Source organism: Quercus suber, unplaced genomic scaffold, assembly GCF_002906115.3.
Source record: "Quercus suber isolate HL8 unplaced genomic scaffold, Cork oak 2.0 scaffold_365, whole genome shotgun sequence".
In the NCBI taxonomy this organism is placed as follows: Eukaryota; Viridiplantae; Streptophyta; class Magnoliopsida; order Fagales; family Fagaceae; genus Quercus; species Quercus suber.
In genome coordinates this window covers 375602-399218 of record NW_027069817.1, presented here as the reverse complement: position 1 = coordinate 399218, position 23617 = coordinate 375602, and the positions used below count along the sequence as shown (strand labels likewise).

Below are 23617 nucleotides of genomic sequence, written 5' to 3'. Positions count from 1 at the left end.
CTATATATTGTGAAAGAGCTCCCATGAGAGAAGGATTGGAAAAAATAGAAAAAGACTACTATAGCACTCATAACTGGATTAATAATCATTTTTATTGATTTATATCATAATCTGCCTCCTCAGATGATGGTTTCAGTCATTCTTATATGTCTTACTTGCATTTTCCTCTTTTAAATCCATACTAACTGTTATTAAACTTCACTAAGCCTAGTTCTTCATCTCATTCTCTACAAATTTATTGTATTTGACTCATTAGACCATCACCCAATTCTTCTTTGGGCTTAGGCCGAAAATCGTGGCCTTACAATTGGCACCGTTTATAGGGAAGCTTGAGTGATAGTGAAAGCAACGATTAACGATGGCAGAACCAGGTCCACAACCAGCAGAATTAAGAGCATCCCAACATGGTGATCATTTTCTCAACCTTGAACAAAGAGGTGACCGTGAAGGAAATGTGTACACCACATACACTGACCGAAGTCAACCTCGAGGTGGAAGCCATATTTCTTACGCAAAGGACAACAAGAACATGCAACTGGAAATTGATCAGTTAAAAAGAGAGTTATGCCATGCAAAGAGGAAACAAGCTTCTCTGAATTCTGATGTTTCTTCTAATGACGAAAAGGACGTTAATCACAGGCGGAGGTTTTGAACCTCACCCAGTGAATCCTTTTCCTATGAAGAAGAGCATCATCGTGAACGGCAGTTTCGAAGCCCTTCACGTGGAGGTGTAGGAAATGACGCAATGAGCAAGGCCCTAAACCAAATCTCCAGGTCACCTTTCATGCATAAGATTGAAGAGGCAAGACTTCCTCGTCGTTTTCATCAGCCAACGTTCACCATCTATAATGGTCAAACAGATCCTGTGAAACACGTGAGCCATTTCAACCAGAGGATGGATGTTCATTGCAAGGATGAAGCTTTAATGTGTAAGGGTTTTCCATCCAGTGTAGGACTAGTCGCAATAAGGTGGTTTGACAGCCTGAGAGTAGATTCTATAAGTTCCTTCAAAGAGCTCACTCAGGTATTTGGTTCTTATCTTATCACATGTCACAAGGCTCATCGGCCATTGGCCTCCCTACTATCCTTAAACATGCAAGAGGGTGAGACCCTAAAAATGTATTCAGATAGGTACTGGGAGATGTTTAACGAGATAAATGGTGATTTTGACGAAGTGGCCATCAGTACTTTTAAGCTTGGCCTCCCCGCTGACCACGATTTGAGGAAATCTCGGACTGCCAAACTTGTCATCAGTGTGTGTCAACTAATAGACAGGATTGATAAGTATAAAAGAGTTGAAAAAGATCAGCAGCAAGGGAAAGGGAAGGATAAGGTTATCCCTCAGGAGAAGAGAGATTTCAAGTCGGATCGGTACAGTAACAATAGACCACGGAGAGATTTTGTTGGACAATCAGGGTCGGCGAATCTTCAGGCAATTAACGCTGTGTTCCGAAAACCAGTGCATTAAGTTTTAAAGAAGATTAAGAATGAGTCGTTCTTCAAGCGACCAAATAAAATGGTGGAAAACCCTGAAAGACGCAACCACAACCTCTATTGCCAATACCATTAGGATCATAGGCATACCACAGAGAATTGTAAGAGTCTGTGGGACTACTTGGACCAACTTGTTCGCGAGGGCAAGTTAAAACAACTCTTACATCACTCCAGTGGTCAAGGGAGCCAGGCAAGCTCAGAATATATGAGAGATGATTCTTTAAGACCCCTCTTGCAAACGATAATTGTCATTTTCACTGCACCAGGGGGAACAGGATCTTGCCCGTCCAGAGTAATGTCTGTGGCCTGGTTATCCGCCGGAGATGCTAATCAAAATTCGAAGAGGGCTAGAATGGAAATTCCACCAGTCATGGGCTTCTCGGATGAAGATAAAATCGGTATCATCCAACCCCACGATGATGCTTTGGTAATCACTCTCAAAATTGGAGGATATGATGTGAAGAGGGTGATGGTGGACCAAGGAAGTGGGGCCGAGATAATGTACCTAAATCTATATAAGGGGCTAAACTTAAAACCTGAGGACTTAACGCCTTATAGCTCTCCCTAGTGAGTTTCAACAGGAAAGTCGTCATCCTAAAGGGCCAAATCCAACTACTTGTGCAAACTAGTCTGGAAGTAGTAGAGGTAGATTTCATCGTTGTGGATGTGTATTCACCCTATACAGCAATTGTGGCTAGACCCTGGCTTCATATACTAGGAGTTATTTCTTCTTCTCTGCACCAAAAAGTTAAATATCCGTTTGAAGGATAGGTTAAGGAGATCTTGGGAAATCAATCTGTGGCCAGACAATGTTTAGTAACCGCCATCTGGCATACGTCCGATGCTGAGTCCTCGGCCCATGTAGAAAAGGATTTATAGCAGTTAAAACCTCTGGCATCATCCATTGATGATTCAGCCGAGGAGGCGAAATGTGAAGACTTGGTAAAGGTTGTTATCGGGGACGATCTAGAAAAGTTCTTTCAGGTCGGATCTCATCTACCTCCTCAAAAGAAGGAAGAGCTAATAGAATTCCTCAGAAGAAACATTGATGTATTTGCGTAGGACGCTATTGAGGCCCCGAGAGTAGATCCGGAGTTCATTTGTCATCATTTGAATGTCAACCCAGCCATCATTCCTAAAAAACAACTGCTTCGCTGTCCATCTAAAGAGCATGCAAATGATGTCAAAGAAGAGGTGATGAAGCTTAAACGAGCAAGAGTAATCAAAGAGGTTTTCTACCCTGAGTGGTTGGCTAACACTGTGGTTATAAAGAAGAAGAACGGGAAGTAGCAAGTGTGTGTAGATTTCACAGACATGAATAAGGCTTGCCTTAAAGATCTGTTCCCTATGCCTAAAATAGATCAGCTGGTGGAAGCAACTGTAGGCCATCCTCGGATAAGGTTCCTGGATGCCTTTCAAGGGTACCACCAGATACCATTAGCCTTTGATGATCAGGAAAATACCGCTTTCGTCACCTCCATTGCGAATTACCACTACAAGGTAATGCCATTTGGTTTGAAAAATGTGGAATCTACCTACCAAAGGATGATGACGAGGATGTTTGAGCCTCAGATGGGAAAGAGTATTGAAGTCTACATAGATGACATGGTAGTGAAAAGTAAGGTAGTGCCTGAACATGTGAAAGATCTCAGAAACATTTTTGAGGTTCTTAGAAAATACAAGTTGCGCTTAAACGCTTCCAAATGCTCGTTTGGTGTGGGATCAGGCAAATTCTTAAGCTATACGGTAACCCATAGAGGGATTGAGGTCAATCCCGATCAAATAAAGGCTATCAACAACTTGCAACCTCCTCAGAATCCCAAAGAAGTACAAAAACTGACCGGAATGACTGCTGCCTTGAACCGGTTTATCTCTTGGTCAGTAGATAGATGCAGGCCTTTCTTTCTACTGATTAACAATTGGAAGGAGTTCGAATGGACTGAGGAGTGTGTTTTCGCTTTCCAGCAACTTAAAGAATATCTAACTCGGCCACCTATTATGTCCAGTCCTCAGATAAATGAAGTTCTGTTTGGCTATATCGCTGTGGCTCCTTATGTTGTAAGTTTAATGTTGATACGGGTTGATCGTGGTGTACAACGACCAGTTTATTATGTGAGCAAGTTACTGCATGAGGCCGAGGTTTGTTATCTACCATTAGAGAAAGCTATCCTTGCAGTAGTGCATGATACATGAAAGTTATCCCATTATTTCCAAGCACATACAGTTATTGTCCTCACCCAACTTCCACTTAAAGCCATACTCCGAAGTGTTGATTACACAGGAAGGATAGCTAAATGGGGTACGGTTTTAGGAGCTTTTGACATTAAGTACATGCCTCGTACCTTTATCAAAGGTCAAGTCCTTGCGGATCTGGTGGCCGAGTTCGCCGAACCCCCATTCGAAGAATTGGTACAAACACAGAACATGGATGAAAAATCGGTTGGCATGATCTCCGAATGAAGTCTTTCACCCTGTGAAGTGTACGTTGACGGTGCAGCAAATCAGAAGGGCTCTAGAGTGGGGCTAGTGCTGATATCCCCCGAGAAAATCATTATTGAGAAGTTATTAAGGATGGATTTCTCGGCTACAAATAACGAAGCTAAATATGAAACTTTGTTGATGGGAATGACCATGGTTCAAAAAATGGGTAGAAAGGTAGTAAAGATGTTCTCAGATTCAAGGTTAGTCATCGGCTAGGTGAAAGGAGAATTCGAAGCGAAAGATGAAAGAATGTAGGGATACTTGAATCAGGTTAGACACCTGCAATCAGGGTTCGAATCCTTCAGCTTGTTGTACATCCCTAGAAGTAGAAACACACATGCTGATTCCCTAGCCACCTTTGCTACTTGATCGGATCAGAACCTACCTCGGATTGTCCTTGTAGAGGATTTATACAAATCCTTGGAAGCAAAAAGAGAGAGGATCCATGTTAACCAGTCCAGAGCAGGGCATAGTTGGATAGACCCTATGGTACTATTTTTGAAGGAAGATACCCTAACTGAAGATACCCTATGGTACAAGTCAGAAGTTGAGAAAGTACGAAGAAAGGCTCTTCGATTCTGGCTGTCTGAGGACTAAAAACTGTATAAACGCTCATTCTCAGGACCATACTTGTTATGTGTACACCCTGAAACAACTGAATTGCTCCTCAAGGAGTAACATGAGGAAATATACGGAAGCCACACTGGAGACAAATCCCTGGCGCATAGGGTCATCACTCAAGGCTATTAGTGGCCGAATATACAAAGGAAAACACAAAAATATGTGAAAAAATGCAACCAGTGTCAACGATTCGCACCAAACATACACCAATCAGGAGGTGTCCTTAATCTTTTGTCCAGCCCTTAGCCATTCGCTCAATAGGGCTTAGATATTGTGAGCTCTTTCCCCAAGGCAGTAGGAAGCAACAGATACCTGCTAGTCGGCATAGACTACTTCACTAAGTGGGTCGAGGCTGAACCCTTAGCAAACATCAGAGATGTGGATGCCAAAAAGTTTGTCTAGAAAAGCATTGTCACTCAGTTTGGGGTCCCTCATACCCTCATCTCAGACAACGACCTCCAGTTTGGTAGCAAATCTTTCAGAAGATATTGCTGTGAGTTGGGAATTACGAATAGATATTCTACCCCCGCATATCCCCAAAGGAATGGACAAGCAGAGGCTGTTAATAAGGTCATAGTAAATGGACTAAAGAAGAGGCTAGATGATGCGAAGGACAGATGGATGGAAGAATTGCCACATGTTCTTTAGACATATTGGACCACGCCTCGTAGATCTACTGGGGAGACTCCCTTCTCAATGACTTATGGGGCTGAAGCTGTTATCCCTTTAGAGACTGGTTTTCCAACTTTAAAAACCAGTTCATTCAATCCGAGTAGTAACAACGAATTACTGGAGAAGAATTTAAACTTGATTGAAGAGAGGAAGGAAAATGCAATGGTTCAATTAGCATATTACCAACACAAGCTCAAACAGGGTTATGATGCTAACGTGAAGCTGAGGCCATTAGCACCTGGTGATTTAGTGTTGAGAAAAGTTTTGGGCGCTTCAAAGAACCCAATGTGGGGAAAATTAGGGCCCAATTGGGAAGGGCCGTATCATATTACCTCAAGGGCTGGCATTGGGGCATACTTTCTAAAAGATTTAGATGATCATGTAGTACCACGCCTATGAAATGTAAACAATCTGAAAATGTATTATTATTAATGGGTATTTTCTTGATCAATATGTTCATTTGTTATATAAAGTCTTTGTACTTTTTGTTATTCTTACTTTTATAGATGTTTAAACTTAAACTCAATCATGCCTGTAGTCCTCGGATCAGATGATATGAGTAAGTTAACACTCAAGGACAACTTTTATAAATATTTAAATTTAAACTCAATCATACTTGTAGTCCTCGGACCAGATGATATGAGTAAGTTAACACTTAAGGACAACTTTTATAAGTGTTTAAATTTAAACTCAATCATGCCTGTAATCTCAAACCAAATGATATAAGTAAGTTAACATTCAAGGACAACTTTTATAAGTGTTTAAACTTAAACTCAATCATGCATGTAATCCTCGGACCAGATGATATGAGTAAGTTAACACTTAATGACAACTTTTATAAGTGTTTAAACTTAAACTCAATTATGCATGTAGTCCTCGAATCAGATGATATGAGTAAGTTAACACTCAAAGACAACTTTTATAAGTGTTTAAACTTAAACTCAATCATGCCTGTAGTCCTCGAACCAGATGATATGAGTAAGTTAATGCTCAATGACAACTTTTATAAGTTTTTAAACTTAAACTCAATCATGCATGTAGTCCTCGGATCAGATGATATGAGTAAGTTAACACTTAAGGACAACTTTTATAAGTGTTTAAATTTAAACTCAATCATGCCTGTAATCTCAAACCAAATGATATAAGTAAGTTAACATTCAAGGACAACTTTTATAAGTGTTTAAACTTAAACTCAATCATGCATGTAATCCTCGGACCAGATGATATGAGTAAGTTAACACTTAATGACAACTTTTATAAGTGTTTAAACTTAAACTCAATTATGCATGTAGTCCTCGAATCAGATGATATGAGTAAGTTAACACTCAAAGACAACTTTTATAAGTGTTTAAACTTAAACTCAATCTCAGATGATATGAGTAAGTTAACACTTAAGGACAACTTTTATAAGTGTTTAAATTTAAACTCAATCATGCCTGTAATCTCAAACCAAATGATATAAGTAAGTTAACATTCAAGGACAACTTTTATAAGTGTTTAAACTTAAACTCAATCATGCATGTAATCCTCGGACCAGATGATATGAGTAAGTTAACACTTAATGACAACTTTTATAAGTGTTTAAACTTAAACTCAATTATGCATGTAGTCCTCGAATCAGATGATATGAGTAAGTTAACACTCAAAGACAACTTTTATAAGTGTTTAAACTTAAACTCAATCATGCCTGTAGTCCTCGAACCAGATGATATGAGTAAGTTAATGCTCAATGACAACTTTTATAAGTTTTTAAACTTAAACTCAATCATGCATGTAGTCCTCGGATCAGATGATATGAGTAAGTTAACACTTAAGGACAACTTTTATAAGTGTTTAAATTTAAACTCAATCATGCCTGTAATCTCAAACCAAATGATATAAGTAAGTTAACATTCAAGGACAACTTTTATAAGTGTTTAAACTTAAACTCAATCATGCCTGTAGTCCTCGAACCAGATGATATGAGTAAGTTAATGCTCAATGACAACTTTTATAAGTGTTTAAACTTAAACTCAATTATGCATGTAGTCCTCGGACTATGATATGAGTAAGTTAACACTCAATGACAACTTTTATAAGTGTTTAAACTTAAACTCAATCATGCCTGTATTCCTCGCATTAGATGATATGAGTAAGTTAACGCTCAATGACAACTTTTATAAGTGTTTAAATTTAAACTCAATCATGCTTGTAGTTCTCGGAACAGATGATATGAGTAAGTTAGCACTCAATGACAACTTTTATAAGTGTTTAAACTTAAACTCAATCATGCCTGTAGTCCTCGGACCAGATGATATGAGTAAGTTAATGCTCAATGACAACTTTTATAAGTGTTTAAACTTAAACTCAATCATGCATGTAGTCCTCGGATCAGATGATATGAGTAAGTTAACACTCAATGAAAACTTTTATAAGTGTTTAAACTTAAACTCAATCATGCATGTAGTCCTCGGATCAGATGATATAAGTAAGTTAACACTCAATGAAAACTTTTATAAGTGTTTAAACTTAAACTCAATCATGCATGTAGTCCTCGGACCAGATGATATGGGTAAGTTAACGCTTAATGACAACTTTTATAAGTGTTTAAACTTAAACTCAATCATGTCTGTAGTCCTCGAACTAGATGATATAAGTAAGTTAACGCTCAATGACAACTTTTATAAGTGTTTAAACTTAAACTCAATCATGCATGTAGTTCTCGGACTAGATGATATGAGTAAGTTAACGCTCAATAACAACTTTTTTAAGTGTTAAACAACTCCTAGGTCATGTTAGGTTTCTCGGACCACATACGAAATTAAACACTCAACGACAACTCTATAAATGTTTAAGTCTATGATTGAATTCTCAGTTTGATAAATTTGAGTAAGTTAAAATCCTTGATTACCTATTCAAGTATTGATAAATGTGAAAGGTATTTCTTTTATTTTTCAGTCTTTACCAAGTCCACTGCTTATTTTTATTAGAATCAATCTTCATTGGCATTTAGCTAAATTACTTGTATTATCATCTCAATAACATTGCAATTGCTTCTTATTAAAACTAAAGTGACAATAATTCAAAATTATTTGCAACAACAGAAAGTCTAAAAGTATATGAAATAAAGACGTGAAAGATAGAAAAACAAGTACGTTCATTAATCAAAAAGAAAGAAAATACATCATACTCAAAACTATTATAGAAAGAGCTAAACCTAAGTCTTGGAGGTTGGGGGATCGTCATTTCGGTTAGGTTTGGAGATAGCAGCATCCTTGGCTTTGGGGTCAGCTTTGTTACCCTTAGCCTCTACAGGTTTTGCTTTGGATGTAGCTTCATTATCCTCGGCCTCAGAAGGAGCTTTCTTCTTTTTCTTATCCTGGACCCCTTTAGTTTCCTTAACCTGATCATCTGTCTGGCCTGATCCCTTTGAAGCTTCAAGGTAAGGGAGAACAGTTTGGTTGATAAGGGGTTGTTCAGATAATTCTAAGGCGTGGTTAGGGGTGGAGGAGTCAGAACCTGGGAGTTCATGGATCTCAGGATGGTAATAAATACTACCAGGCTGCCTCAGTCCGGAATCTGCAGGAACTCTTACAACGTCCAAGGCCTTACCCCATGATATGTCACAGTAGTCCCTGCAAACAGCAGAGAGCTCCTTGGCAAGTCTCACCTGAGTTTCTTCAACACCGAGTTTGTAAGATGCTTGTTTTTTCGCTTCAACGGCCTCCTTAGCCAATTGGACTGCCTCTCTAGTCCTTTGCAACTCTGCCCTGATATCTTTAACCATTTGTCCCCTGATATCTTTAACCATTTGTCTCTTTGTGGCCAAATCTATCTCAGTCAGATAAAGCTTCTGGCGTTGGTCCTCAGCCTGCCTTTGAGTAGTCTTAAGGCCTGCCTCAGCACTGTCCTTGGCCTGCATAGCTTCTTTCAACTTCTCGAACAATTTAGCTTGATCTTCCCTAAGAGCCCCCAGAGTCTTCTTAACCGCGGATCGAAATTGGGCCTCTGCCTTCACCTCGTTGCGGGCATCCTTGACCCATTCCTTGACCACATAAACCTGTTGGGTAATCTGCATAACAAAAATAGGAAAATTCCATATAAGACAAAGAAAAAGAATGAATGAGAATTTACTTATAGGGGTGGGTCAAGTCACTCACCATAGCCAAATCCCTCTTAAGGGATAGAAAATGCTCGGGCTGCTTGAAACGCCTGTAAGCGTCCATATCTCTTAGCAGAAGAAGTGGCTGCTCCAAGGCCTCTGCAACGTAACTCGCTTGCCCTCCTTGAAAATTTCAAACTGAGACGTCCCAAGTAACGGGGGCACCCTCTATCTCCAGCTTGGGTGACCACGTGCGCGATGGTCAGTGCACATCAGCCCCGAGAGGGTCTTCTCGACTCTCAACAGAAGAGGACCTTCTACCTCATTGGTCTTTGACCACCTTCTGTTTTTTATTTCCCTTTGAGGGACCTACCTCGCCTTCCTCAAGAGCCTCATTTGGCCTTTTTTTCTTCAGCTCGGGGACTGGCTTCAATCCGAGGTCAGTGAGGAGCTAAGGAGGGGGAGGAGGAAGGTTAGCTAAGGGCTGGGACTTATTGGCTTCTTTTGATGCAGATATTTTGTTTCTCGCCTTCTTAAGGTCCCTTAAACTTTTACTATCCTCTTTCAAGGCCATTTCTTCTTCCTCTTCGTCTAAAGTGCCTTCCAAATAGGTGACCACAAGAGCTGGGGTGTGAACACTTGAGTGTCTGTCCGGCTCTTCTTCGGCCTTTGATACTAAAATCACTTGTATTCCCTATGTTTCCTCTTCTCCAAATTGAAATTTATCAATTTCCTCTTCGAGCGAGGAACTAGAAGAGGCAACCCTTTTTCTAAACGCTGCTACGTCAAGGGTAACCTACTGAATTGGGTGGGCGAGTAGGGGAACACCCTGTGGGACCGGATGTGCTACTGGTGGAAGATCGTACGGAGCTAAAAAATTGGGCCGAGACACGTCGATCTGAGCTATCCGCTGGTTACCCACTCTTATAGCATTACCGACCTCTTGAAATTTATCCGAAATAGGTTTAAAGTCCAAAATTAGATGGACGGCTCGAAGTTTCCCGTCTTCACTTATAAAAATTTGGGATCTCAGCAGGTAGTTGAGGGCTGCAACGTTAATCAAAGAGCTACGTGCCTTCTATCTGTTAACACCAAAAAAGAACTAAGCACAGTCAGAAACTTAAAATAAATTGTTAAAAAAACACACACACACACACACACACACACAAAACAAAACAACAAGACAAAAAGAAGTAAAACAAGACAGAGGACCAAGAGCCTAAATCTATTGTTAGGAGACCTAAATCTAAGATATCCCACCGGCTCTCCCGCTTGGGTTGGGTAATGAAGACCGTCATGCCACGCTCCCAAAGCAATCAAGTAGTCGTCTTTCATCCCCTTGTTAGATTTGGGGGAGACACGAGATGAGCCTGACAATATCAGATCAGGATTTAAGGTAAAATCCCGCTCCTTTTTGTTTGTGACACTCATACATGTGGACCACGTAGTGCTAAGTGAGCCCCAAGCCTAAATGCTCGTTTAGAGCATCGATATCGCCTAGGATCCTAAAAAGGTTAGGTGCACACTGGTGAGGGCATATCCTATGGTTACGGAGATAGTCCATTGTAATACCACCCATAGGGAGAGTCATTCCTCATTCTATTAAAGCTATCATAGGGATTATGACTTCTCCCACTTCTCGGTTAGTTGCTATTTCTTTTGGGGAACAGTACCGTAGGGCAACCTCCTGTGGTATATGGTATTCTCTCTTAAAGATCTCTATCTTGGCAGGGCTGTCCACTAAATACTTAAATCTACCCATTTCGGATAAATAAGAAGGAAAAATATCGAAAATGACAACTGAGGAAATAAGAAATTGAAGGCCGAGGAGAAAAAGAAAGGTTCGGAGAAATCAAAACTTACGCAAACTAAGGTGAGTGGTGATCCTTGAAATCTTTAGAAGAACTCTTAAAGATTTCTAAAGAAACAAGAATGGTGAGCTCAACGATTTAACAAGTCTTGTGAATTTGAATGCTTGAAATCGCTGGAGAGTTTGAGAGTTTGTAAAGTAAGGGAAAATGATTTCCAGCAAGACTTTATATAGAGGGAAAATAGTGAGTGGGGGTTATCCCGCCCATACCCTAAGGAAAAATATCAACCATCGGATTAATGCCTCAGCATTAGATGCAAGGAACATAACGCCGCCTAGAGCAATTAATGGCACTTCGCGGATTTCGAAACGTCAGTAGCAATGATGACGTGCACAAAACTATGCTCCCACACGTGTAAGTTCATAGATTTTAGTATTCCTAACCCTTCATTTTTAGGTAGATCAAAACCCCACTTTTTCTCCTCGAATGCGAGGGAAAAATCGGAATTTTGAGGGGTTATTGTAGGGGTAAAAGCCCAAATTTGTATATTGGGCCTTGAGCCTTACTTAAGGACATGTGTATGTTTGAGGAGGAGTAAATGATTGGGAGAGGCCTCAAAGTTAAGAAATATGTGAGGAAAGAATAGAGGAATATAGTCTGAGGAGGAATTCCTTCTCGGATACGATAAATACTGATCAAATCTGTATTTATGAGGATCTAGGTGACCTTCCAAGAAGTTTTAATGATAAGGATGAGATCTAGACACGTACAAAGGTGATAGAAACTCAGAAATATCTAAAGGAAAAGCTGCTGCCACCATATTAAATGCACTGCAGCAATTTTTCTGATCGCATTTATGTGGAGAAAACCCCTGAACAGTGCAGTGTCAACTATCATAGTTCACAGAGAGTCAGAGAAGGTGTCTGAGGGGACATACACTCAAGTGAAGGTCTAGATGATGAACAAGTGTATGATCAAAATGGAGAGGATGGAACTATATATTGTGAAAGAGCTCCCATAAGAGAAGGATCGGAAAAAATAGAAAAAGACTACTGTAGCACTCATAACTAGATTAATAATCATTTTTATTGATTTATATCATAATCTGCCTCCTCGGATGATGGTTTCAGTCATTCTTATATGTCTTTCTTGCATATTCCTCTTTTAAATTCATACTAACCGTTATTAAACTTTATTAAAGCCTAGTTCTTCATCCCATTCTCTACAAATTTATTGTATTGAGCTCATTAGAACATCGCCCAATTCTTCTTTGGGCTTGGGCCGAAAATCATGACCCTACACCTATTAATATATATATATATATATAGATATATAGATTTGAAGTCATAGTCTATGTTACTTCCTTAATTGAAATGTTCTTTTTTATTACTTCTACTAATATATATATATATATATATATCATTCTAAATAAGTTACATGATTTTGAAGAATATGAATTAGAATCCTCAAGAGTTTAGAGAGGAACTCCTCCTAAAATATCATCCATCCATTTTGAAATTAGTAAATTGGACTTTGTGTCTAAATACATAAATTAAACATGTGTCTAAATATTGATTACCGAGAAAATTTTAAAATCTTTAGAATCCCATGACTTTGGGAAGCTATTTTTCACTACTTACCATAAATAGCAATATTCATCACGCTTCTCTGCACTCATTTTTCCTTTTAATGTTGGTTTCAACATGTTTTAACTTAAATTACCATCGCACATCCTTGGTGCGATGGTCATTCCACAAGTATAAATGTTTGTAAAGTGTGGGGGGTTAAAACTAGGGTTCAAGTTTCTAGAAAGAAGTTTCACACACACATATATTTAGATTAGGCTAGAGTAGAATTCTATCTTGTATAAAAAAAATGTTTTACCCTAATTAGAATGTTAGAGTATATTTCACGATTAATATTTTATTTCTTGTACCTAACTGTTTATATGGCATTGCGCTCGCATCATGCATTATCCTTTGGGGCATCCTCTACACATTGTGATAATGCCAACCTATATTATTGCCATATGGGCCGGCCCACTTCACCCTTTAAGCCCTCTACAGCATCATTAGGGCCTGCTCATGTAGCTCAGTCTAGCCTATACAATTAAAGCCGCACACAAAAGATGGTTGGCCCAAATATTTTGGGCCAAATTATTGCAGTCCTTTTCAGCCCACTGAGAAGTACGAGATTTTTTTTGTTCTGATTAGATGTATAATGACAGGTTGAAAGATAAATATCTGCTTCTCAAAAAAAAAAGAAGATAAATATCTTAAAATAAGAATAAGAATGTTTACAAAAAGATATTAAAATAAGAAAATTACTAAACCACCCTGCTATTGGTCCAATAAGATTAAAAAAAATTGACTTTAGAATTTTTCTAAAATTATCATAACTAATCATAGTAACAATTTTATTTTTTTAATGGTTATAAATATATCTTCTTTTGAGGGAGCTCCTTTCCATTCTCCACACTTTGCTTTCCGAGGAATCCTCTGTTTTCTCTGCATTTGATCATCAAAAAAGGTGAAGCCCAGAGATCAATATCTCCCAAATTTGATGTAAAGTTAATATTTTGTGTGCGTATTTAAGTGAAACAAGGCTGATGTAGTTCTATTTTATTTATTATTTATGTGAATTTTCTTGTCCATAATTTGAATTATCCATATATATAGCTATAAGGAGTGACTCTGTTTTTTTTCTCTTGTGGGTGTATCTGATCTAGGGTTTTGGGGACCCTTTGGCTATCTTTTTGGGTTTTGACCATCTGGGTCTCACTTTTTTTCATTGAAAGTTGAATCCTTTTGTGGGGGACTTTGTAGGAGATTGATCTTTGAACTGACAGTGGTTGCTGTAATACTAGCTTGTTTAGGCTTTTGATTTTGAATGGCTCGGTTGGTTCTACCATGCAAATGTGCGGGTTTGGCAAGGATGGGTCTATTGGGTTTGGTCTCCTCTGCTCCTGTGAATACCTATTTCTCATTTCCTCAGTCATGGTTTTGTGTTTGTATGTGTGTGTAAAAAAAAATAAAATAAAATAAAAACTTGGAATCAATTTTAATAGCTGCTTTATGGTTACAAACTTTTGTTCTTTTGTACGTTATATTACTTTATTTGTTCTAGACCTATTATTTTTTCATATTGGTTCCATGGGAATGATGAGATTCTATTGCCAATCGTTCTCATTTTTATTAATGTTCTCTCTCTAGACACACTCACGCACACACACATATATTCCTTTGGTTGGTGATATGCTTTTGTACTTTTATAGTGGAGAGTGAGGTGTAGTGTATAGACTATTAATTTTGAGGAATTAAATAGAGAAACTACAATTAATTTTGAAGTGGGGTTTTAGGTCAGGCTCTTAATGAGTCTTCTGCCTGGTGATTAGTTCATAGCATATGGAAGTTTGGGTGCCTTGTGTTCAATTATGTGAAGTTGAATTTATCTGCTGTTGATTGCCAGTCGTGAATTAGTTTTATGATTTGTACTTCATGATAGCTAATTCACCTGTAAAAATGGTTTGATTTGTCTATCTGCAGCTTCAGGTTACAAGCCGTGTTAGTTTTTTGGAGAATTCAGCAAAAAATATTTATAGATATAGACGCTTTCTTACTTCGGAGGTTCGTGCACTCTCTCTCTCTCTCTCACTATATAGTCTTCTAGGATTTTTTTTAGTGGTATTGTGTTTAGTGGCTTCTGAATGATTTTGAATCTCTGCTATTTGAATAGGAGTTTTTCGCTATTAAAAAAAAAAAAAAAAAAGGAAAAGACAAAGAAGGTTTATGGATTCATTGATTGATTGTTGATTTCAGGCTTTGTGTCGAAGGAATTGTCGCTTTTCATATCCTTCATTATCTGTAAGTTGCTATAGATTGAATTAATGTGCTTTCTTGTATTTCTACACACAAGCACACACATGATATACATATCGTGTTTGATGCTCATTTTGGGTACTTTGTAGTTTCTAATTATCATTTTTTTAATCATTTGCATTCTTCAACCTTATTGTAGAGGGCTAAACAAGCCAACAGGAGGCTGATTTGTTCGGTTGCCACAGAAATCTTAAAAAAATCTGTTGAAGAATCCAAGATGGATACGCCTAAAGAAATCTTTTTGAAGGATTACAAGATGCCTGATTACTATTTTGATACGGTACAAATATACTTAAATTAATTTTTCCACGTTAGGACTAGAATAACTTTGTGGCATTTGTTTTTGTGTGCATACTGATGGAATTATGACTACAGGTGGATTTGAGATTTTCATTGGGTGAAGAGAAAACAATTGTTTCTTCAAAAATAACTGTGTTCCCCAGAGTTGAAGGTGGGTTGTGACCATTCTTCCTATTTAGTACTTTGTTCACTGGTAGTATTTATATCTTTGACAGATAAGTAATTAGCCGTTCAAGCAGCATTGTTTTCCTCACATTTTCCTATAGCAGCGGTCTAAGTATTAGGTCTTGTTCATTCGTCTATGCAAGTTAATGCCTATGAGAAATTTTGGAAGAATACTCCTATGCCATTTTTATTCTTTTTTAATAAATAATTCTTGTGAAATAGGTTCTTCTCCTCTGGTTTTGGATGGACACGACGTAAAGTTGGTCTCAATTTGTGTTAACGGCAATGAACTCAAGGTTTGTAATTTTCCTACTTTTCCTAAGGTCCTTCAATACAAACAAATAGAAAGCCTTTCTTGTTGCCCAAATTTTATAATTATATGCGTTGTGGTTTAACTTCTTACAATAGGAAGTTTAAGTTTAATAGCCAATTTATGTTTTTGGTTCTACTTAAATCTTAAGATACCTGACAGTATCATTGACATGCCATCAATAATATATATATATATATATTCTAATTTAATAATTTCTAGTGCTATGAATTGGTGCATGTCTGTGTATTTTCTAGGGTTGCAGGTGGGCTAGAGTATTACTTGGTTTTTTAAGGTTTTCTTACTATGACCCCTTTTTTACTTCATAGGAGGGAGAATACCTGTTGGACTCGCGCCATTTGACACTCCTATCACCACCTAGTGGTACATTTACTTTGGAAATCGTTAATGAGATACATCCTGAGCAGAACACATCTTTAGAGGTAAAACATGCCTTCTGGAATCCACAAGTTGATTTTGAAGTCTATGTGGATCTCTCTTGTCCATATAATAAATCAAATTCACTGCAGGGACTGTATAAGTCATCCGGGAATTTCTGTACACAATGTGAAGCTGAGGGTTTTCGGAACATTACATTTTATCAGGTGGGTATCTTGCAGCACCTATTTATTCTAGTGGCCTGTAATTGGAAATGTTGATTCTAACTTTCCAGTTTATTGATGTGTTCCAACTGCAAACAGGACCGCCCTGATATAATGGCAAAATACACATGTCGCATTGAAGCTGATAAGTCATTGTATCCAGTATTGTTGTCTAATGGAAATCTCATAGAACAAGGTGATCTCGAGGTAAGCTTCACTTTTTCTGCTTGGAAAAGGCATTTGTGTTCCAACCAAAAAAAAGGGGGGCATTTATGTAGAATCTTATGTGCTGTTCTTTATTGTTATTTTTCTTTGCTGCAGGGTGGTAGACATTATGCCCTGTGGGAGGATCCCTTTAAGAAACCTTGCTACTTGTTTGCCTTAGTTGCTGGACAGTTGGAGAGCAGAGATGACACATTTATCACCCGTTCTGGTAGGAAGGTCTCACTAAGGATCTGGACCCCAGCACAAGATGTGCCCAAGACTGCTCATGCCATGTATTCGCTTAAGGCGGCTATGAAATGGGATGAGGATGTTAGTTTCTTCATATAAAACCTGATTTTTTAATTTGATACTAAAAATTTCCTTATTGATCTTATTCTAAAGCACACTTTCTGTCTTATGCCCCTGCAAACAGGTGTTTGGTCTTGAATATGACCTGGATCTCTTTAATATTGTGGCTGTTCCAGATTTTAACATGTAAGTTAATTTTTTTAAAATAAAGATTTAGTACCCATTTGATACTTTTTGGTGACAAATATCTTGTGCTATAGCACTTTTAATGTTTTACTCGCTCATATTTCGTGTTTCTGAATCAATGATCAGGGGAGCCATGGAAAACAAGAGTTTGAATGTATGCCTTCTGAACTTATTTCAGTTCACACATTGATGTCTCTCCTTAGATCTTTTCGAAACTATAGTTGAAATTGAATTGCCTTTTTCTAGATTTTCAATTCCAAGCTTGTCCTGGCATCTCCAGAAACAGCTACAGATGCAGATTATGCTGCAATTTTAGGAGTTATTGGCCATGAGGTTTGTCATTAATGTCTATAATGAAATGGGTTCTTTACTCTAAGTCCTATGAATTTAATTATTAGTGACATTGGTTTCATGTTTTTTATAATTTGCAGTACTTCCACAACTGGACTGGCAACAGGTTAATTCATATCCCATCATAGCTCATTATTCCTTCTAAAAAAAAAAAAATGAGAGTAAAAAATGTGCTGTGTTTAGCTCCTCATCTTATAGTTTGCTTTCTTACATTTGTCACTTTTATACTTGTTACTTTGGGTTGAAACTAATTTTCTTCTATTCATGATGATTTGGAACTTTGATGTTAATCAATACCTTATCTTTTAATATTCAATGTGTTCACACCTCAGTCATGATTTGATATAATAATTGCAGAGTGACATGTCGTGACTGGTTCCAGCTCAGCCTAAAGGAAGGTCTCACCGTTTTCCGTGATCAGGTATAGGCTTTTTGTCCTGTCTACAAATTAGTCTTGAACACACTATATATTCTTTGTTGGAGCTTACAAATATAAGAATCCTTAATAATTGGTAGGAGTTTTCATCTGATATGGGAAGTCGTACTGTAAAGCGGATTGCTGATGTTTCCAAGCTTCGAAATTATCAGTTTCCACAGGTTTTCTTTCTTTCTAGAATATATAAAATGCGTGCAACCTCTAGATTGATGCCTTTGTTCTTATTATGTTATCATAATTGTCTAATTATCATTTTAAACCATTTAGAGCATTTGTAAATAGACATGTTTGCCTATCTAAAATAGGTGTCATTGACGTTTTGTAGAGTTTTTGGTATCATATGCTGCATTTAAGTGTATATATGTTTCCTTAATTTTCAGGATGCTGGTCCCATGGCTCATCCTGTACGGCCACATTCTTACATTAAGGTCAGAAATCATTTTCTGTTTCTTTTATCTCTTCTAAAGTTTCTGTTATGTTATCAACATAATCTACGGCTTTCCTGACTATAACGCTTTTAACTTGTGCTCCTTCTTCCATCCTACAACAGATGGACAACTTCTACACAGGCAAGTTGTTCTTTACATAATTTAACTAGAGTTAATAGTTATATTCACTTTTATTTTGGTGAATTGGAAATTGTCATGTGCTTTTAACTTTTGGATATGTGGCTCTCTTTTGCATTGTGTTGGATATGATGCTGATTTGGGGCCTTCACCAACTTCAACGTGCAGTAACGGTAGGGTTTAGCAATTGTCTTTGCATCTTATAATCCTCATATCCCATGTACGCTCTTGAGAAATTATCTAATTGTTCTTTGTTTCATTTTCTTTTACAGGTGTATGAAAAGGTTTGACTTTTTTGTTCAACAACAAAGCTCTCTCTCTCTCAGGACAATGACTATTTTTTAATTTATTGATTTTTTGTTCTTATGATCCAATTTCAGGGAGCTGAAGTTGTCAGGATGTACAAAACCTTGCTGGGGAGTCAAGGTTTCCGAAAAGTAAGATTTAGAATTTGTCTGAGTTTAAATCTGATTATGTGATATAAATGTCTAGTTCATTATATAGCTGCTGATCTGTGGGAGTCCATGTATAAAATTTCTCCACTTTCAGGGCATGGATCTTTATTTCAAGAGACATGATGGGCAAGCTGTAACCTGTGAAGATTTTTTTGCTGCCATGCGAGATGCAAATGATGCTGATTTTGCTAATTTCTTACAATGGTCTGTATCTGCCTTTTGTTTCTTTTGAGCTTTTGAAGGTTTTGATGCTTACTCTTTAAAATATAACTAAAATACAGGTACTCCCAAGCTGGGACCCCTCTTGTCAAAGTGACATCATCATACGATCCCAAAGCTCGTACATTTTCTCTAAAATTCTGGTATACATGCTTGCGATTTCTCTCTCAGCAAAGAATTATGGTCTTTCTCATTGGTTGGTGATATGGCTAACAAGTTGTGTTTGATTGTGGGCTTTTCACAGTCAAGAGGTACCACCGACTCCAGGGCAACCTGTAAAAGAACCCATGTTCATTCCTGTTGCACTAGGTTTGCTCGACTCAACTGGCAAGGACATCCCTCTTTCCTGTGTGTATCACGATGGAACATTGCAGTCTGTCTCAAGCAATGATCAGCCCGTATATACTACAGTTCTTCGAGTGACCAAGGTCAGTTCAGAACTTTTATGTTTGCCTTTTTTATTTTTTCTTTTTTTTTGCGTGTATTTTCCCTTTTTGCTTAATGGACCAACAGTGAGTCACTAAGAGAAAAGATAAATGCAAAATCTTGTAGACATTTTGAGATAATCCATTTCATATTCTATGCAAAGCAAGAACAATTTTATCTTATGTTTGTATTGACCCGATACTACATTGCTAAGCAATGTTAGGCACCTTTTATTACTTTTTAATTGTTTATATACACATTAATATATGTATGATTTTGATTGGACTTAGCAGAAAGAAGAAGAGTTTGTGTTTTCTGATATATCTGAGCGGCCAGTTCCATCTCTATTGCGGGGCTATAGTTCTCCTATTCGTCTTGAATCTGATCTGACTGACAGCAATCTGTCTTTCCTTCTTGCTCATGATTCTGATGAGTTCAACCGGTTTGTCTTTCTAATTGCTGCGATACCCCTTTTTTTCTGTTTCTTTTTTGTAATTGAGCAACTGATGGACAGAAATTTGCTTGATTATTTTTCTGTTCAGTTGGGAGGCTGGACAGCTGCTGGCACGCAAGCTGATGCTCAGCTTGGTGGCTGATTTCCAACAAAACAAGCCATTGGTTCTGAATCCAAATTTTGTGCATGGGCTCAGAAGCATACTCGGTGACTCAAGCTTGGATAAAGTATGGCTACTTTCTTTTTGGAAAAAAAAAAAAATACTGGGGGAAGGGTGAATGTACTAATGTAACTTCAATTCAATGACCTCTGCTTTTCCAGGAATTTGTTGCAAAGACAATGACTCTACCAGGAGAAGGGGAAATAATGGACATGATGGGAGTTGCAGATCCTGATGCTGTTCATTCTGTTCGCACTTTCATCAGGAAGCAGCTTGCCCAGGAACTGAAAGCAGAGTTACTCAGCACAGTATGCATTCTTCTAGGAGTTGCATAAATATGATATATTAATTACTATTTTGTGCTTCTATCTTTTTTTTTTTTTTTTTTTTTTTTGTTGAGTAATAAATAGTTTGTGTTAATGCTTCACAGGTTGAAAAAAATAGGAGCTGTATGTTTTGCTTTAATTGTATTTTTGCAAGATTGGCCCCTGATAAACTTTTATAAATTGATTAATTGTGTGTTTTGTATTTTCTATAGTGTATCTTGCATCACTTGAAGCTCCAGAGTATACCGAGCTTGCGTTGCAGGAGTATAGAACTGCCACAAATATGACTGATCAATTTGCAGCTTTGGCGGCCATAGCCCAGAACCCTGGTAAAACTCGTGATGATGTTCTGGCTGACTTCTATAGCAAGTGGCAGCATGACTTTTTGGTATTACCTCTGCTCAATTGCTCTTAATTTGCTAGAATGATATTTTTGGGTCTCTCTGAGTTCTGTGTTGTGCATTTCATCTCTCTCTGTCTCTCTCTCTTAGGGAGGGAATGTATGGTAGGTATTTTGCATAGGATTTTCCCAAGTACACAATGACGACCTTCCTGATATATGAGTAGTTGTAAAGCATAGTTCAGAACTCAGCTTGTATATACAGGAAATGATACTTGTTAGGAAAATAAAGGGGCATCCTTAGAACTTGATCAAGTTGTGTTTGGAAGCATCTCTGTGGAAGAAAGACATTTAGGTAACTTTGTTAACAAAGCTAATTATGAGGCAAGACTGAACTGATGATGCATTCTTAATATTCCCTAATTATCAGTGGATGAAAACATGCTTAATGTTTACAAGTTGCTATTGGAGCTTTTCAGTTTTTTCTTTTTTCTTTATTAGTGTATATGATACTTTTTTTTTTTTCCCGATGTTGAGTGTGGTTCTGGATTTTGAGAATCGTTTCTTCACCAATTTATGCAGGGAAAGTTTCTTCTCATCATTGTGACATAATCTTATCCTCCCCAATCTCAAATTCCTCTTTTTCTTCAGGTTGTGAATAAATGGTTTGCCCTTCAAGCCATGTCTGACGTTCCTGGTAACGTTGAGAATGTTAAGAGCCTCTTAAACCACCCTGCATTTGACCTGCGTAATCCAAACAAGGTGTACTCCCTCATCGGAGGTTTCTGTGGGTCTCCTGTGAATTTCCATGCAAAAGACGGGTCAGGCTACAAGTTCTTGGGGGAAATTGTACTGCAACTAGACAAACTCAACCCTCAGGTCCATTCAAAATTCTCTTTTCAGGCTTTTTATATGATTTACATCATATTAATTACTAATTTATTTTTGGTTTTCTTTATCCTTGTCATGAATTGTAGGTGGCATCCCGCATGGTCTCAGCCTTTTCTAGATGGAGGCGTTATGATGAAACCAGGCAAAACCATGCGAAGGTAGGACATCGTTGCTGTAAATATTTCTTGTTAACGTTGTTGTTGTCCATTTAATCTAAATCCCCTCTTTTCATATTGTAAACTTATAATGTCCTACTTGTAATCAAATCATTCTTACACTACATCTCAAAAAATTGTTCTACAGAAAGAGGACAATGTTGTCTTTGTCTAAGTACAAAATTTGATTGGTGTTTTGCAGGCACAGCTGGAGAGGATAATGTCTACCAATGGACTGTCAGAGAATGTATTTGAGATTGCCTCAAAAAGCTTGGCTGCTTAAATATGTTGATTTATGTTCTGTCATGTTTTGCTGTGTCTCCATAAACTATGTTTTTTTATGCAGAGGAAACTTTCCATGAATTAAAACTGTTTTTACTTCCAAAGTCACTGTATTCCGTTTTGGGTTGACGGGGGTTGCTTTAGCACTGTGCTGGATCATATGATACATTATAATTTATAGAAGTGTGTGTCTTTTATGTAAAACGTTCTTCGTGTACAGTGTTGTGTTTGTACCCACTCAATGCTTGGATGAGATCTTGAAAAGAGTCCCACACAGATCCAAAACTCAAAAAACCCCATCAAGAATCACTGTTCTAGCCCAGCATCTCTCATTGCTATCTCTCTTATGCATAGTGATTTTAGTTTTTTTAGCTAAAGCATAGTGATTTTAGTTACTATCGAAATGTGACAAGTTAATATGATTTATGTAACCAACAAATATGATTAAGTTTCCTTGTTATTACTGGTTCAAAATGACAAAAAAAAAAAATATGGAAAAAAAGGGAAAAAAAAATGCTTTATCATATCATAAGTTGGAACCTACCATTGAATTTGATGTAATACTAATTTATTTGATCTTAACATAGTCTAATGTGAAAAATATGGGAAAAAACTTCTGAGGTATTGATCAATGTGATGTGGGTCAAAGGGTGTGACGAAGTTACTACCGTGTATAATCTTGCTACTAATACAAATATGAATAAATTATACTCTTGGTTTCTAAAATTTGGTGTAGGTTGAATTTTGGTTCTTCAAATTTCAAGAGTTCGAATTTGGTCCATGAAATTTCGTAAAGGGAATTATGTGTTTGTATCCTTTATTTTTTGGCTTATGTGAATTGAATCAAGATTGAATTGATTTCCAATCGAATTTATCCCAAATTATAGGGACAAAAATATAATGGACAAAGTTTGGCTATTAACTTTGTTGTTGCCTAAGCCTACAACCTCCATTTAAAAAATTTACATGGTTACATATTTTGAAAAATATAACTATTGGATTGAATGTTTTTTTTTTTTCCTTCTTAACATATGTAAAATTTTGTGTTAATATAATTTTATTCACTATTCAATCTATAAACTTATTTTTTATGCATAATTTTAGAGTACAAAAATATGAAATTTAAATATTTGATTGATAACATAACTATTGGTTTTTTATATTTTGGAAATATTGCAAACATGGAAGATATAAAAAATAAAAAATAAAAAGTATTTCAATGGTAAATTTATCAAAATTCACATCTAATAAAAATATATAGATATAGAGTTGAATTACAGCTTTAGGCTATGACCAAAATTATTACCAAATTTTTTTCCAAAATGTAATTTATCCTAACCCCTCAACCCTGCCCCTTTCAAAATTAAATAAATAAATAAGAAGTCAAAAATAAATAAATAAGCACTCGAGATGTTGGTGATGTTTGAAAAAGTCATAAAAAC

The 23617-nt window shown here is 37.2% G+C and overlaps 2 protein-coding genes across 2 annotated transcripts; both read left to right on the top strand.

The window, feature by feature from the left end:
• Positions 1-745: 745 nt before the first annotated feature.
• LOC136061940 (uncharacterized) lies at positions 746-1468 on the top strand. Its single transcript, XM_065760403.1, has one exon. The coding sequence runs from the start codon at positions 746-748 to the stop codon at positions 1466-1468; it is 723 nt and encodes a 240-aa protein (XP_065616475.1).
• A 12407-nt stretch (positions 1469-13875) lies between these two features.
• LOC111986059 (puromycin-sensitive aminopeptidase) lies at positions 13876-22379 on the top strand. The gene is made up of 32 exons (XM_065760402.1): positions 13876-14127; positions 14706-14786; positions 14979-15023; positions 15178-15318; positions 15414-15489; positions 15726-15799; positions 16143-16256; positions 16344-16418; positions 16515-16622; positions 16737-16949; positions 17053-17114; positions 17241-17268; positions 17361-17447; positions 17546-17571; positions 17823-17886; positions 17982-18062; positions 18282-18329; positions 18452-18470; positions 18636-18640; positions 18740-18751; positions 18848-18904; positions 19017-19126; positions 19204-19284; positions 19386-19569; positions 19861-20009; positions 20110-20248; positions 20343-20489; positions 20612-20630; positions 20693-20895; positions 21499-21726; positions 21825-21896; positions 22096-22379. Exons 1-32 carry the CDS (start codon positions 14050-14052, stop codon positions 22174-22176), a joined length of 2907 nt encoding a protein of 968 aa, XP_065616474.1. The 5' UTR covers positions 13876-14049; the 3' UTR covers positions 22177-22379.
• Positions 22380-23617: the final 1238 nt, after the last annotated feature.

Bases quoted from the DNA above. Each gene is read 5' to 3' on its own strand.
- LOC136061940 (XM_065760403.1), top strand. From the start codon at position 746: ATGAGCAAGGCCCTAAACCAAATCTCCAGGTCACCTTTCATGCATAAG.
- LOC111986059 (XM_065760402.1), top strand. From the start codon at position 14,050: ATGGCTCGGTTGGTTCTACCATGCAAATGTGCGGGTTTGGCAAGGATG. The intron at 20,010-20,109 runs GTTTGTCTTTCT...TTTTCTGTTCAG, and splicing joins GATTCTGATGAGTTCAACCG to TTGGGAGGCTGGACAGCTGC. The intron at 20,896-21,498 runs GTATTACCTCTG...CTTTTTCTTCAG, and splicing joins AGTGGCAGCATGACTTTTTG to GTTGTGAATAAATGGTTTGC.